A 15,985-nucleotide genomic window follows, 5' to 3' on the forward strand; every position below is an offset into this window, starting at 1 on the left:
TCCCTTGAAGCTACTGAAACAGAGAAAGTGATTTTAATTAGTGTTAGCTTCCATGGGCTTGAATTTATTGCCTTTGTTTTGTGTTTGATTGTTTTCTGTACCTGTCCTATTTAAACAAACTTCTCAAAAGCGTCTTAGAAAACTTGATTAACTTTATATAGGAATAAATCTGGCTTTGCACTTGGACACTATTTTCACATAATTTCTTTTTCTTGTGTGATGTATGAAACTTCTAAAGCCATTGTCTACTGGTTAAAAACAAATATTGTGGCTTTGTTGGTTGGTTTGGGGGTTTTTTAGTTAAATACGATATTACTATATAAGAATGTAAAAGATAATTTTTCCTTTTATATTCAGATTATTGATTGTAAGCAATGTTTGTCAATGTAGTTTCAAAATACTGTACCTTTCTCTTGATATGCTGTTGGCATGCAGAAGGATTTCTCAGGATAGTGAAAACTGCTCTGTTTGCCATTACTTATGTTTGCTGAAGCAAGTTTTCTTTATTCTTATTTTAAAACTTAACATCGGTAGTCATTTTTGTTAAGACTTGTCTCTCAAGATTTTTTGAGAGCAGTCTGCATTTTCTTGTAATGGAGGAGAGCATGACAGGAAGTACTTGTTTGTGGCTAACTGGGGAAGAAAACCTGCTTTTGGATTTTGTGGATGTAATAGTTTAGCTTAAGGAATGAAACCAGAATTTACTAGAGCAATGTTAACAAAGTCATGGAGAAAAGAATACATTTGAAGGTCACCTTTTATTTCTTCCAGATAAAGTCGATTCACACTTTACATTTGGATGTCAGGTTCTGTCACACAGACTCCTGGTGAAAATGGGGCATGTTTTCTACTCTTTGAAATTTATATGGGAAGGAGTTATTCCTTCATTTGATGCTTGGTCTGAACTTGTGTTTATTTATGCGTCATATGATTAAATAAAAACTAATAAACAAAATTCAGTAAAATGAGAATATTTTAGAAAAATTACTCTAAATATTCTTTCCTCTTAATTTGCTCATTATTGAGGTAAATCTGGGCATTATTCAAGCCAGTAGGTTATTTTGCCTTCAAAAAGTAGGCTAAAAATATGGACTTCCCATGGCTTCTATAAGTAGAAGCAAACGTTGTATTTATTTGCAGCATAGCAGTTCTTAAATGGTGTGTCCTTCTCACCTGCACAATTTTAGTAATAGGAATTATTATAATTATTTTTTTCCTAACACACATTTCTTCAATATGAGAAAAATGGATATGAATTTCAATTTCAGGAGTGTCCAGTACATGCTGCATTTTGGTTTTGAAAGCCTTTTATATCAAGAGTCTTCCTCTTTGATTCAGGTTGAAAGATGCATTTCTTTCTACATGATTCATCATACAAATAAATGCTCATGGGCAGAAAACCATCTACTCTGTTGCAGCATATTAGGTAACGATTGTTTCCCATCCAAAGCCCAATGAAAAGACTGATTTCTAAAGTAATTCTGAAGACTCAGAAAGGATAACTTAGTTCAGGAACTTCATATTACTCAGCTAAAATATTCTTTCTCTGGTAACTGTTGCTGGTGATTGTCTTCTGCAAAAGGTCTTCATATCCACCCAGGTAATCTGGAGAAGTTGTTCTGGTTAATGTTGAAGTAACTCCAGTGACTTTTTATTTTCTTTTGAAAGTAGGAGTGTATTTTGATATTCTGCAGCAGATCTAAGTTTTAAATAAAATTGTCAGTTGTCTCTTTATGCAGTCATTGATGCCTTTGTATTTGGAAACATAAAAGTTACATGTGGGAAATGAACTATTTCAAATTCTTCTCAATGTTCTTAGTATACCTTGAAGATATTTTGCAGGTGACATCCACATTTGGATAGGCAAGGTAAATACTACTTAAAACATTTCTTTTAAGGGTTATGGCTAAGCAGTGTGACTGAAGTATACATTTTTCTCTTAGTGGTCTTGATTTTATTTTGGTTTGGGTTTTTTTGGGTTTTGTAGTACAGACTACAGAAGTGTTATTTATGGTGCAGTTTTTTGTTTCAAATATGTAAAGTCAACATGATTAGACATCTATTGTGAACAATGTTCTTAATAATTCTCATGAAATACTGGGAATCCATTGTTCAATTCATAGCTTATTTTTCTTGAAAGGAAATGATGTCTTGCCTTGTCTTCTAGGCTGAGCAAGTTGTATTGGGGAATAAAAAAGTGAGTTAGCTGAGACTTTTGCAGACAATCCACAAAAAATCCCAGACATTGCTGAAAGGAATGATCCAGGTTTCCCAAGTGCCAGTTCGTGTCATTTGGCCACATGACACAGGAGTGGAGAAAAGCAGTTTTGACATGATAGGAACAGAATTTTTCCAATTCTTTTGGATGTTTCATTTTAAGTCGCTCTAGAAGAAACTTCAGCAGCTTAAGACAACCTTTCCTGTTAAAAAAAAAAAAAAAAATATTAGGTACCTTCTCCATGGTTCTAAATATGTAGATCAGATATTTAAACACAGTTATGCATTTATTCTCTTGTTGCTTTCTTGATTCAGTACAAGATGTAATTGGCAAACCAACTTCTTGGTTTACTTGTTAAGGAGATTTTGTACCTCATGTGGGTTTTGTTCTTCCTTGTTGAAGAAATCTGGAAAACAGTTGTCATAGAAGTGAAAAATCATTTATTCATCTTGATCTCATTCAGTAGTTTTCTCAACATTATTTTAGAAATTGTCTTGAGGCCTTGATATGAAGGGCAATTTTGCTCAGAAAGTGGAGCCAGTAATTTTTAAAGCTTTTGCTTTTTTTAAAACAGGACTGAATTTGGGAAAGATAATTGAACAAGTCACATATTTTTGCATTCTAAGGCAAGTCTGGAGTGTAAACCAGCAATGTGATTGTTTCCACCTTTCATTAGGTAAATGCAAGCCAGACATTCAGCAAGCACATGCAGTGTTGTATTGCTGTAGAACAATTATGCCTTAAAGACTCTTGCTTCCTATTATGAGTAATTACTGTTAGATCAAATTCTTAAGTGCTAAACTGAAACACTGTTAGTGCTGGCCCAGCTCACACAGGCTTAAAGTAAAATATTCCTGTGCAATACCAACCTACAGCACTTTGGTCCATCGGATTCACAGCATGTCTTTGAGTTGCCATGGTTGTTTATCATCTCCTTTTCAATATGTGAGAAGGAGAGTCGCCAGGTGTTCCCTGAAGTCAAGCACAAGACTGTTAAATGGTTACACAGCACTAAGCATCAGCTTTCATAGCTAGGAAAAAAAACCCCAATTTTGTAATTGACTTAAATACCCACAATTTTTTTGCACCCGCTAAAAAAAAAATCATAATTCACTGAGTGCAGTTAGTTTCTCCTTAACTCTCCAGCTGCTTCACAAAGACAATTAGAATGTAATTATTATAGGACATAATTGTTTGGATGCTTTAAATACCTAAGAATGTTTGGATTTACTTTAAAATTAGCCTTCGTTCTGGGTGTCCCTGGATTTGCTGAACATGATTTAGAGAACTGCATTATTCATAGATATCTACAGCTTTTTAATTTCTTCTCTTATTGTTTTCTTTGTGCAAGTAATAGGTTTGTGAGTTTGTCTCATATAAGATGACTGTTCTAAAGCATTTCTTTTTGTTCTGCTTCTGAAAATAATTGCTAATACAGCTCAGTGCCCCGTTTCTAATACTGGCAATTACTTTTGTCTTCTTTTCATGAATTACACTGTTTCCCTTGCCTGTTTGGCTCAGTTACTCTTTGCATTTAATTTGCACAGGAAGAAATTGCCATATAAATCAGTACTTCTGTACTGGGCTTGGATAACATGGGCATGCTAATTTAAAAAGTACCAGAATGCTTGAAATCTTATTGCTGAAATGATCAGTTGCCATAATGCACTGACAATTCGGAATGTTTCTGCAAACTAAAGGAGGCTCAATGTGACAGTGCTCTGGAGGAAAAAATGTTGTAGCCATACCAGAGTTCAGTGAGAGATAATGTATCTTGATAGAAAACAGTTTGCTTCCTGCAGAAGTATCTGATTTGTGGATGCAGTCTCATGTACGGGGAAGTTCCCTGCATTTTTAGCAACTTTCTTCTAATTTCCTTACAAGAGAGTGCAAGCTGCTGTTAAGCACAGGACTAGCACAAGGGAAGGCTCATACCCATGTGTCTGACTGGAGTGGATTTAATATAATGCTCTTAGTAATGGTTAGTGTACAGCCTGGCAGAGTGGGTTTGTATTTACATTTCAGTACAGGACAAGCAGTACCACAAATCTGATGCTTTAAAGAGGGATTTCAGTTGTCTGAGCTGGATATATCCAGGATGGGGTGTCTCGAAGATGGAATACTGAACATCATCTGGATACCCATTCTATAGCACTTGCAAGTGATCAAGTTGTAGAGAAGATATTTCATAACTTATTATTGTCCATATTTGAGATACCTCTTAGAACTTTTTCTCTTTTGTTTTGCTTGGCTACTAAATAAATTGAGCTAAATCTGAAATCCCTCCTCTTTTTTGTTCCCAGCCATTGTTCAATTTTGAGGCCATCCTGTGTGCTGGGAGGCCAGCTCTTCTGAGCCTCCAAAGTCAAGATGATGTCCACTGATATTTCGGATGGAGGATTTTTGATCTGAAGAGTTATTGCAGGGCTTCCAGCCTTTTTCCTTGCCACAGTGACTTCTACATCTAGTAACAAAGAAAGTGATATTTCATGTTAGATAGACAGCTAGATAGATTAGTTAGATGAAAACTTTTTTTTGAAGAATGTTACAGTTTTTACTAAAGAGCTCATAAGAAATCAAAAGAAATACCTGGGTACAGTCAATGGTTCTTTATCCTACAGGATGTTGAAACATTGAGAAGGTCTGTTGAAGAGTTTTATGAAACAGTTCTATAAAGCAAACTACTGTGTTTGCTTGATTTACTCTTTAAGAATAAAAATGTTTTTCATTGAACTGCTTCCCTGTTGAAAACACACAGTGGAGACATCTGGCCACAATGTTTCTGAAGGTTTTGGGAAAAAAATAACCCTAACTGGGGTTATTTTAATATAATTTTATAATATATATATTATATATTTTAAATAACTATAAAAATAACTGGGCTGCAGTTTCTGTACTGATCAATAAAAAATATTAGGTACTGTATAAAAGAAAGCTCGTTGTTTTACTACCACTTCAGCAAACGCCTCTTTGTATACTCCAGATAGATGGAAAATATATAGCTGATGTAGGAAATAGCAAGCATGCAACAGAACCCTTAATGTTTATTATTTTCATACAGAAGATGTGCATAGTGGAGTTAATAATGTAACAAGTTACCTATGTGTATTTGTGATTCTTAACACAAGAGCCAGCTTGAGGTACTGGGGACAGGAGGGGTTCCAGCTCCCTTAGCACACAGAGACAGAGGACTGGCAGGAAAATGTATCTGCTTAGCACTGGGGCAACACACATGCACAGTGTAACTAGGTTTTTACCACTTCTTGATGAAGCCTATTCTCTTAGTACTAACCTTTAATGGTTTTTACTTCCTGTTTAATAATTTCTCTTAGTGCTTGAAGCATTTTAAAGGCTGATAATTTTCCATCTTCCTCTAAGAACTTCAACCAGCCCTTTTCTTTTGGACTCCTTTTGAATGATACATAATAATAGGCTCCAGTATCATCAGACTCATCCAGCTGAATCCTTGGGACAGGCATTACAAGCATGATGTCAAACTCGTTTGGTTCAGATATCTGCAAATAAAAGAATACAACAGTCAATGTGCAACTTAGGTTTTATTCTCCTGAGATTTTTATACCAGTTGTGGTTTCATCTACCTTGGTGTAGTAATCATGTCTGATGTGAAATATGAGCTTATTTCTGTGGTATTGCAAGATTACTGTGCATTGGGGTGGAAAATGGCAATTTGCAGCTCACTTCCCAGCTCTCCAACTTATTAATTTTTAAGATAGTTTTAAGATTCTTGAGCTATTCTGAATAATTAATGCATAAATGTGCTCAGAGATCCTCTTGCACTTAGGAAGTGAGGGAAAAAAATGCAGTGCTAGGTCTGAAGCTAGTTTTAGATAGAAAAAAAAGTGTCCCCATGTTTGACTTAGTTTCAGTCTACTGGAACAAGGAAAAAAGGTACTGGTTAATCACAGAAGGTGAAGGGGTTGGAATGGACCTTAGAGATAAAGCTAGTCCTGACTCACCCTGCCCTGGGCAGGGAAACCTTCCACTGGACCAGGTTGCTCAAGGTCTTATCTAACCTGGCCTTCAACACTGCCAGATTTGGAGCATCCACAATCTCCTCGGACACTCTGTACCACTGTCCCACCACCCTCGCAGTAAAAAAATTCTTTCTAATATCTAATCCAAATTTTTCTTCTTTCAATTTGTATCCATAACAACTGCTTTTTGAAAAAACTATGAACTAAAACCTGGCCCAGGACTTCTCCTGCAGTGCTATACCTGACGGATCGTGTTGTTACACCGGGCTCAGCTGCGTGCTGTGCAAGGGCAGGGCTTGCTGCAGCCTGAACGCGTCCTGTTCAGGTACTGTCTCTGACTCAACGCACGTAACACCATTCAGCAGGTTACTGATCAATTTGAAATGCATTGCGATTACTTCACAGAGCCATCCTTAGAGATGTAGTTACATCCACAGAGCCGTGACTCGGTGGGCAAGGCCAGCTAAAAGCGGCTCTCGCGCAGCCGGCCCGTATTCCCGCCTGCCGCCGCCCGGCGGGAGAGCGCTGCCTCCGCCGCGGCACCCACCTTGACACGCTCGTAGTAGCTGCCGGAGCTCTGCCGCTCGATGGAGCTGAAGCAGCTGTCCTTGCCGCGGATGGCCTGGACCAGGTGCGAGACCACCTTGTTCACCAGTGTCGAAGCCTCGGACACGTCTTCGCGGGGCAGGCTGAGCCGGGACAGCACCTCCCGGAGCCGCAAGGCGTCCGCCGCCGGCGGGGGGCGACGGCCGCCGGCAGCGACCGCCCCGTCGGGCACCGCCGCGACGCTCCGCGGGGCCGCGGGGGCTCTGGCGGCCGATGCCCTGCTCCGCGGGGCGGGGAGCGCCTCTGCGCCGCCCGCCGCCCTGCCCGCCGGCAGCTCCCGCGCAGCGGGGGCTCGCCGCGCCGGGCGGCCGCTCCGGGCAGGGGCTCCGTCCGTCCGCGGTGGCCGGAGGGTCGCGGTGGCGCTCGAGCCTTCACCCGCGACGCGGCCCCGCGAGGGGCTTCGGGCTGCGCCCTTCTCTGCGCCCCGGCTCCGTGGAGCTGCTGAACGCGTCCCCCGCCTGGCCCGCGCCCCTCTGCCACCTGCGGTGTCCATGGCCGCTGCTCCCTCTCCGCACCAGCAACACGGCGAGCGGGGCCCCGCGAGCAACGGGGTTCCCGCCTCTGGCTTCGGGCGAGTTCCTCTTCCAGGAAGCGCGCCTCCCCTAGGAAACGAAACCTGGCGAGCGGGGCGGAGGCGAGAGGCTGCCCGGCGCGCCAACTTCTGCCAGGGCACAGGATAGCTCCGGCAGCAACAACCAAGCTGCGGCCTCCCTCCAATCCGACGGGAGCGTTTTCCCGCTCCTGGGCCGCCCCGCCCGCCCGCGGGGCGAGGACACGTGAGCACCGGCGCCGCCCGGCTTTTCCAGCCGCACGGGGCGCCAGGACGGGCGGCCGCAGGGAGGCGCCCGGCCCCGCTGTTCCTGTCGGCCCCGCTGCTCCCGCCGGCCCCGCCTCTCGCTCCGGGGCGGAGGAGCCGCGGCGGCGCTCCAGCCCCTGCTGCCGCTGCCGGGAGGGCCGGCCCAGCCGCCATGTTCCTGCGGAGCGGCTGCCGCCGCCTGCCGCTGCCCCCGGCGCCTCGCCCCGGACACCGCCGGGCGGGCAGCGAGGTCGGGGCGGCGGCAGCGCCGCGGTACGAGGTGGTGGTGATCGGCGGGGGCCATGCGGGCACGGAGGCGGCGGCGGCGGCCGCTCGCGGCGGGGCCTGCACGCTGCTGCTCACGCACAGGATCGGCACCATCGGTACCGCCGCGGCTGCCCGGGGCGGGCGGGGGAAGCTGCCGCGGGCGCCTCAGGTCTCCCCGGCGTGGGGAGCGGCGCTGTGGCGGGGAGGTCGCGGGGGCCTGTGCGCGGTGCTGAGGGTGTCCCTGTGTCATTGCTCAGGGGAAATGTCCTGCAACCCGTCCTTCGGCGGCATCGGGAAGGGGCACCTCATGCGGGAGGTGGACGCCCTGGACGGGCTGTGCGGCCGCGTGTGCGACCGCTCCGGCGTTCACTACAAGGTGCTGAACCGCTGCAAGGGCCCGGCCGTGTGGGGCCTCCGCGCGCAGATCGACCGCGGCCTCTACAAGGAGAACATGCAGGTGAGGGGCCGCGCCGGGCGGACTCTTGGGTGTTGGGAGTCGGGACGCACGACTGAGGATTACGAAGGAAGGGGCTATGTTTTGTTTTTCATTATTTACCTATTCAACCTAGATACCTGTTTGGTACTTTGATGCAGTGTAAGTTGTTGGAGCTCAGCACAGTTGGAAAAATTCTCCAGTGTTTTAGATACAGGTCAGGCTTCGTGACCAGTTAGTTTATTTGAGCTTAAACTTTATGTGAGTGAGAACTACTACCTGATGAATCAGGAATGTGCCGTAACTGAGTGTCTGCCAAATGACCTGGTAAGAATGGAAGTGGGTAATGGATGTTTCAGAAATCAGCAAGGTTTGGGATTGCCTGAATGTCTCATAACTTCCTAGATTTTTGCAGTAACTCCTTTCACAACAGAAAGAAATCCTTAATACACCACTGTTGACAGTTCGTGAGGCATCTGTGGAGGATCTTCTCTTGACAGAGCCAGAACCAGGCCGTCCTGGGAAATGCCAAGTCACAGGAGTTGTTCTGGGTATGTGCTAGTAACTCACTAAGTGCCTTCAGTTACTCCACACTAAGAGCAAGCCTTTGGGGTAAATATTTCTGATTCTCTTCACCGATGAGAAAGATGAATTTATCCTATTCTAATTTATTAGTGAGAAAGATTAATTAGCCAATAGAGCTGGTTTAGGTAAAGTGTGAAGTAAACCAGGTTAATATGTGTAATACAAAGTAAGACAATGTCAAAAATACCTGGTAGTATACTAGGACATTAACAAGTTAATTTTCTTCAGGCTAGTGATACTGAATTCCATGCTGTGTTTTGAGGTTTTATTTGGTAAATGTTGTATGCTGCCCTCAGTGTTACAGCACTGTGGGGTCCTCTTAATAACAGGCTTGTACTTCGTTACCCCTTGCTGTTATAATAAACAAGCTTTCTGAAGTAAAGGCCTGGATATGGATTTTTCTCAGGAGTGGTTTTCTTTTTTAGGAGTAACTTGCTTAGGAATAATACATATACAGAAATAACTACATGCTGCTTATTGTAGTTATTCCTATTGATGCTTTTATTATGGAGAAGCTGGTATTACTTTACAGTAGAAGACAAGATAAACCCCCAGTGAACACTGATAGTCTACTTTTAGACAGAAGCACCGGAATTCCAGGGCTTTTTGTTGCTACTAAACTGTGAACATCTGAAAACTTGCTGTTCCAGGGGATGGGAGCACAGTACGTGCTGGGAGTGTTATCCTGACCACCGGTACGTTTCTGAGGGGTATGATCCACATCGGCCTGGAGATGCACCCAGCGGGGCGGCTGGGGGACCAGCCAGCCATCGGGCTGGCTCACACTCTGGAGAAACTGGGGTTTGCTGTGGGCAGGCTGAAGACTGGGACACCGCCCCGACTCGCCAAGGATACGATTGACTTCAGTGGTCTGGAGGAACGTGCAGCTGACAACCCTCCAGTGCCGTTCAGCTTCCTCAGCGAGGCCGTGTGGATCAAGGTGGGATAGCAAATCCCACCCAGCAGATGCACATAGAGCTGGGTGGGAAGTGGTTCTGGGAATGTTGTGCTCATCATCAGCCAGGGAGTTAGTGGCTGGGAAAGGCAGCTGGGATGGTTGTACTGGAGGTGTTACGTTTTTGAGGACTCTCAATGCGAGGCAGAAGTTACTTGTGTTCTTTGGAAAGCAAATACCTTTTTACTCTCACTTCTCAACTTGAGAACTGAACTTTCTGTACTTGTGGAGTCAGAGTTTTGTGAAATGTGATACTGCTGCTAGTATTCTTTGTGTGCTGGTTACATGGCTAGTTTTACAAAATCTTCCAGTATTATGCCTGTATTGTGGAGATTTACAGTGTCTGGCTTCTTATTTTAGCTCTGGAATAGGGTTAATATATTGAAATTAGAGATCATTTGTAGTATTGAGTAGGAAAGAGAAAGGATGGATTTATCCACGGAGCTGAGAGGTGGTAGGTTAACAGTAACTAAAAAGCAGAAGAGGTTCAATTTTCTGAAGAAAATCTTGGAGCATTGGCTGTTTTTGTGTAATGTAATAAAACAGCACAGAGTTAAGTATCAGGAGTTAATCTGCCCCAGAGGATATAGGAATTGCAATAACCTTTTATAATCAGGATGGGGCAAGAGTAGTATCACGTAAAGGCCTTGGTATTTGTAGGAGAGGTTTTCAAACAAAGGGTTTTAAATCCAACAGCAAAAAGCTGTTAGACAAACATTCCTAATAACAATTTTGAGTCATAATTGAGAACATATTGGGAATTTATTCTCCAAAAACACGTTGAAAGAAACAACAATTGTCAGACATTTATATATGCTGTAATATGCAGGATTTTTTATAGATGCTTCCAGAAGTCTGCCCAATTTATTGCATCATGTTGTTGGTGTTCTATTTCTTTTATTACTACCAGAATACCTGGTAGTATATCTGTTTTTGTTTAATGGATAACCCAGGTTTTATCCAGCTAACCAGTACTTTGTTAAATTTGCTGTCCTGGTTAGACAATTACAATTGATTAAGTTTTCTGGGGTGTACAGGCCTATGAATTGGCTCCCTTACCTCACCTGCAATGTACTAACGTTTTCAAGATAGCTTTCTTGCTCTATGGCATCTAATTAATCTCAAATTATTGGACAACTATTAACCAATTCTTTATTAAATTTTTGATCTTCAGCTGTTGATTAAGTTCTCTAAGGGTTATGGGTCCATGGAGATCCTTTCTGCAAGTGCAGCGAGATGATTTCTCAGGGTTTTGTACTGACACTTGGCCAACACAGATCTAAATCAAAACCACATAAAATCACAAGACTTTTGTTCTGAGTAGTATATAATTCAGTGGCAGTTTTAAAGAGTTACAGTGCTACATTGTCACAATTTTGAATGTGAATCTGTTGACTCTTTTTCAGAAAAATCAGTGAAATACTTTACTTCACGTGGTGAGGTTTTTTCCAGACTTTGAATTTTTCATGTTAATTGCAGAGTTTTGAGGTTTTTTCCTCTTTGAGAGAATTATTTTTCATTCTTCACCAAACCCATTAATTTGCTGTTAGCTGTAGGGTCAGCACTTACTCTTCTAACTCCAGAGCTTTTTTTTCCCTGTGATCAGTTTGAATGCTGTGATGTAACATGTTGATTTAATGGGAATATCCATCCTGTAATTAGGAATACAGCATATAGGATAGAACTTGAATTCCAGACTCCCAGATTCCATCCTGTTCTTGGTATGGTTTTGGGCATGTTGCTCAGGCTCTCAGATCACTTGTGTTCAGTCTGTACAGTGGGTTTGACAGCCCTGCCGACCCCTCCCAGAAGTGAGAGCCAGCCATCATGGGAAAGGTCTTGGAGATATGGAGAGTTATTTAGTAAGGATACGGTGTCATGACCAGATTACTTAGGCCGAGCTTTGGCTTGTTCTAGCCAGAAGATCAGCTGTCCTGTTACCTTACTCACACGAACCTGAAGGCCCAGCAAATTATCCGTGATAACCTCCACCTGAACAACCACGTCAGGGAGACAACCAGAGGCCCACGGTGAGTGTGTGGCATCATGCAAGGCTGTCAAGGGGACAGGCTGGAAGTCTCTTTGGAGCGGTGAGTCTTTCCTGCTTTGCTTCTGGAAAGTAACTTTTTCTCCATGTCAGGTGCTGCTCATGGCTGTTTACTGTTACAGGTACTGTCCCTCTCTTGAATCAAAGGTTCTGCGCTTCCCAGACCGAGAACATCAGGTGTGGCTGGAGCCAGAAGGCTTGGATTCCAACGTCATTTACCCCCAAGGCATGTCCATGACACTGCCACCTGAGCTCCAGGAGCAGGTGATCAAATCTGTCCCAGGCTTGGAAAAAGCCAAGATGTTACAGCCAGGTGAGAGAGCTGAATAGTTTTGAATCTATTGGTCATATTTATTTACTAGTTAATGAAAAGCAGGTGTTGTTTATAAAAACTAATTCCTGGATGCAGGGATTTTTAGTTTACTTCTTCAGAGATCATAAATAGAATTGATAAGCCATTCTGCTCCACTGATTGCCTTGACAGTCCCTCCTGTAACATTTGTCTTGTTGTGTGTCACAGGCTATGGGGTGCAGTATGACTTTTTAGACCCCCGACAACTGACCACTTCTCTCGAGTCACGTCTTGTTCAGCGCCTCTTCTTTGCAGGCCAGATAAATGGCACGACAGGTTATGAAGAAGCTGCAGCTCAGGTGGGCGAATCTGACTGTTGTATATTCAGTACTTAGAAAGGGATATTACCTTGGCCTTTGTCTTCCTAGGCCCGTTTTGTGCTCATGAGATGTTCTTACTTTTGTTGCTCACCCTGATTCTATACTTGCCTGGAAAAAGATATTTTTAGTTGTATCTGTACAAGTATCTGCAGCTGCTATCACTAAAGTTGCAGTAACAATAGTAATTGAAAGTCCTGTCAAGTGTTTCAGCATGGATACTGTGCAGTGGGTATAGTTGAAAACCTGGGAATTGTCTCCAGACACATCAACAGGGGCCAAGAAGCCCATCAGACACTCATAATGTCACAAGAAGGAAACACCCTGGGTTACTGGCACAGACTGTTGCATTTTCCTGAGTGCGGTTTGACGTGTGAGCCTTTGGGGCAGATGTGCCGATGTTTTTGCTAAGAAGAGAGCGATGGATGTTTGGTTTTGTCTGTGCAGGGTGTGATTGCTGGGATCAATGCGTGCCTGCGGGTCCAGGGCAAGCCCCCGTTCACCGTCAGTCGCACCGAGGGCTACGTGGGAGTGCTGATCGATGACCTCACCACGCTGGGCACCAGCGAGCCCTACCGCATGTTCACCAGCCGCGTGGAGTTCCGCATGGCCCTGCGGCCGGACAACGCGGACGCCAGGCTCACTCACAGAGGTGTTCTGCTCTGGCAGCCCTTGCACTGACCAGCCCTGCCTGGCTGTGGACCTTAGTCTCATGGACCATGTGTCTCTGCAGGGTTTGAAGAAGCCGGATGTGTGTCACAGCAGCGATATGAACAAGCAGTTAAGATAAGAGCTGCATTAGAGGATGGGATTGCAACACTGAAATCACTTCAGTTCAGCATATCCAAATGGTCCCAGTTACTACCAGGAGTTCCCATAAGTAGCAATCGCAGGTCACCTGCCAGGTAAGTGTTACACCTGGAGCTTTCTGGTTATGCTTTTTTTAGCACATCTGGCTAGTGGTTTCACAGCATTTGTCCATCCTTCCTGAAGCAGTCGGTATTCCCAAGATTGTTGTTCTGGCTTAAGCTAAGAACTTAGAACATTTGAGCTTTGAACAACCATAAATCTGCCTTACAAGTGACTTCTTTTTACCATAAATGTTTACTCTTGTTCTTCACAGTGCCTTTGATGTCCTTCAGTATCAAGATGTCAACATGGAGATTCTGGCAAAGGCTATCCCAGAGCCCCTGGGCAAGCTTGCTCAATGGAGAGAGCTGGCAGAGAGATTGAAAATAGAAGGTAGAGTACAAGTATTAGGCTCTCTCGTGGTGATCTATATACGTTTGTTCAGTAAGAGGACAGCAGTTGTCCTAGTGTGTTTCATGTTGCTGCTTAGAGAAATGAAACACTGATCAGAGTGTGACCTTTTCACCATAAGCCACAGCCGTTTTTATGCACTGATGTTTCACTCTGTGCGTAAGATCACTCTTTGGGTTTTTTTTCTCCTTACTGTCCCATCAAATAGGCCATCTTTCGTTGTGATGAGAAGATGAAAATAACCCATGTATCTAAATTCCTGTAACAAATCAAAGAGTATGACTTCTTCCAAAGCAGTGATGTGAATTAGGCTCTATAATCTACGAGGCTCGAAATTTCCTTAGGAACTTTTGACCACCTCAGTGGAATTTTTCATTGTGCTTCTTGCAAGTGACTTGTTTCACATTAGTATCTATCTGTATCTGCCTTTCTTGTTCCCTGATCACCCCAGCTGCTTATGAGTGGTGTGTAGTCAATCAGCAGCAGGAAATGGAAGAGGTGCGTCGTGATGAGGCGCTCCAGTTGCCAGACGACCTGGACTACTTTGCCATTGATGCCTCACTCTCGGCAGAGGTGCGGGAGAAGCTGGCTGCAAACCGCCCCCAGACGGTGAGAAATTCAGCCACAGCAGGGCTGAGCAGCAGTGAAATCCCTTCTGTCTTCTCAGGGGGGTGAAAGAATCAGGGAAAGGAACACCCACAGGTTTTGATCTCATTTCTCACTAGCTCCATGCAGTGTGTAGGTTTGGTGGTAGTTAACTTGTTCCTGTCTCCATGTGCAGATTGGTGCCGTCAGCCGTATCCCTGGAATCACACCAGCTGCTATTGTTAACCTGCTAAGATTTGTGAAAACCAATCACCGGAAGACAGAGAAACTAAAAGCTGTGCCTCAGTCTGGGGAGTACTTCCCCGGGAAAATGTACTCAGGCAAAGCAACTTCACCAAGACAGATTTCAGCAGAGTTTTCTGAAGAGGAGACAAAGTTTGTTAAAACACCTTTGTAGAGAATGGCACTGATCCTGCCAGACTTCGTGGCAAGATCCCCTCCTGAGCCTCTTCCCAGATAACACCCATGCTGTCTGGATCCAAAGCAGTTGGGTTCTGTGGCAGTGTCATTACACTGAACAAAGATGATGCATGCACAAAGTAAATGCTCAGAAACCTAAATACAGCCTGTGATTTTGCTGATACAAATGGAGAGACAGGACAACTGCTTTTGAAATTCCACTCATTTAGAAGACTTTGGATAGTCAAAATCTGTATCTTGTAAAGGACAGTGTTTAGTTCTTCTGAAATGAGTAAGAAATGGTACCAGGCAAAGCCCATGGCAACACAAGAGGATTGGAGCTGGAAAGTGTGTTCCATTGTGTTCAGGCCTTGTGTTCATAGCTGTGCAGTGACTATGCACAGGCTGGTGTCTCGGTGTGGTGTCAGCCAGTAGGAGACACTTGGCTATGGAAACGTGTGCCACACGAATATTTTAAATTTACGTAGGAGACTGAATGTAAACACCACATCCTGCAGATGTTTTTCTCTTTTAAAATAAATAAAGCTTGTCCTGAAACTTGCTGAAGAACTCAATTATCACTTAGCTTTCAGCAGGGCCTCGCCAGTTCACTGGATCACAGTTTCCACGCATAAGATGGGCTGAGATTCACTACAGAGCTGGGGGAGGCAGCTGGACAAGGCTGGGCACTGAGGAGGATGGGGGACATGTGGGAACCTGCCCCATGGACCTCAGCCTGGGCACTGTGAAGCTCTGTCTGATATGCTGTGGGCTGGGGGAGTGGGATTCTCATCAGCACTGGTCCTGCAACTGACAGGAACTTGGATTTGAGTGAGATCCGAGTCAGTTGGATCAACTGGGCAGTTGATTACTCACCAGCGAGACGCGTGGAATTCAAGCTGTTGCTGTGCATCTACCAATTCCTTGCTTGACTCAGGCAGCAGTTTCTGGTGCTGGTCTCATTTCTGAATGTCCTCTGGCTTCAGAACACATTTTGATGCAGTAAAATCAGAGAATCTTATAGGCTGGAAAAGACCCTTAAGGTCATTGAGTCCAACCATGACCCAAATATATATATCTGTCATTTTGAAAATATGATTCTGGAAGTTTCTCTGGCATATTTGCTGTGGGTGAGGGTTGCTCTCCTGT

General features: G+C 44.2%; 2 protein-coding genes across 2 annotated transcripts; one reads left to right on the top strand and one right to left on the bottom strand.

The window, feature by feature from the left end:
* Positions 1 to 42: 42 nt before the first annotated feature.
* Positions 43 to 6,602, bottom strand: CGAS (cyclic GMP-AMP synthase). The gene is made up of 5 exons (XM_038130923.1): positions 6,477 to 6,602; positions 5,511 to 5,733; positions 4,437 to 4,697; positions 3,088 to 3,190; positions 43 to 2,420 (listed from the first exon to the last, which is right to left on the bottom strand). The coding sequence occupies exons 1-5, from the start codon at positions 6,600 to 6,602 to the stop codon at positions 2,078 to 2,080; spliced, it is 1,056 nt and encodes a 351-aa protein (XP_037986851.1). The 3' UTR covers positions 43 to 2,077.
* A 1,108-nt stretch (positions 6,603 to 7,710) lies between these two features.
* MTO1 (mitochondrial tRNA translation optimization 1) lies at positions 7,711 to 15,397 on the top strand. Its single transcript, XM_038133785.1, has 12 exons — positions 7,711 to 7,998; positions 8,140 to 8,339; positions 8,749 to 8,866; positions 9,551 to 9,840; positions 11,773 to 11,885; positions 12,025 to 12,215; positions 12,423 to 12,553; positions 13,019 to 13,223; positions 13,305 to 13,476; positions 13,695 to 13,813; positions 14,283 to 14,440; positions 14,613 to 15,397. The coding sequence occupies exons 1-12, from the start codon at positions 7,788 to 7,790 to the stop codon at positions 14,832 to 14,834; spliced, it is 2,130 nt and encodes a 709-aa protein (XP_037989713.1). The 5' UTR covers positions 7,711 to 7,787; the 3' UTR covers positions 14,835 to 15,397.
* Positions 15,398 to 15,985: the final 588 nt, after the last annotated feature.

The sequence above is a fragment of the Motacilla alba genome, chromosome 3, assembly GCF_015832195.1.
Source record: "Motacilla alba alba isolate MOTALB_02 chromosome 3, Motacilla_alba_V1.0_pri, whole genome shotgun sequence".
In the NCBI taxonomy this organism is placed as follows: domain Eukaryota; kingdom Metazoa; phylum Chordata; class Aves; order Passeriformes; family Motacillidae; genus Motacilla; species Motacilla alba.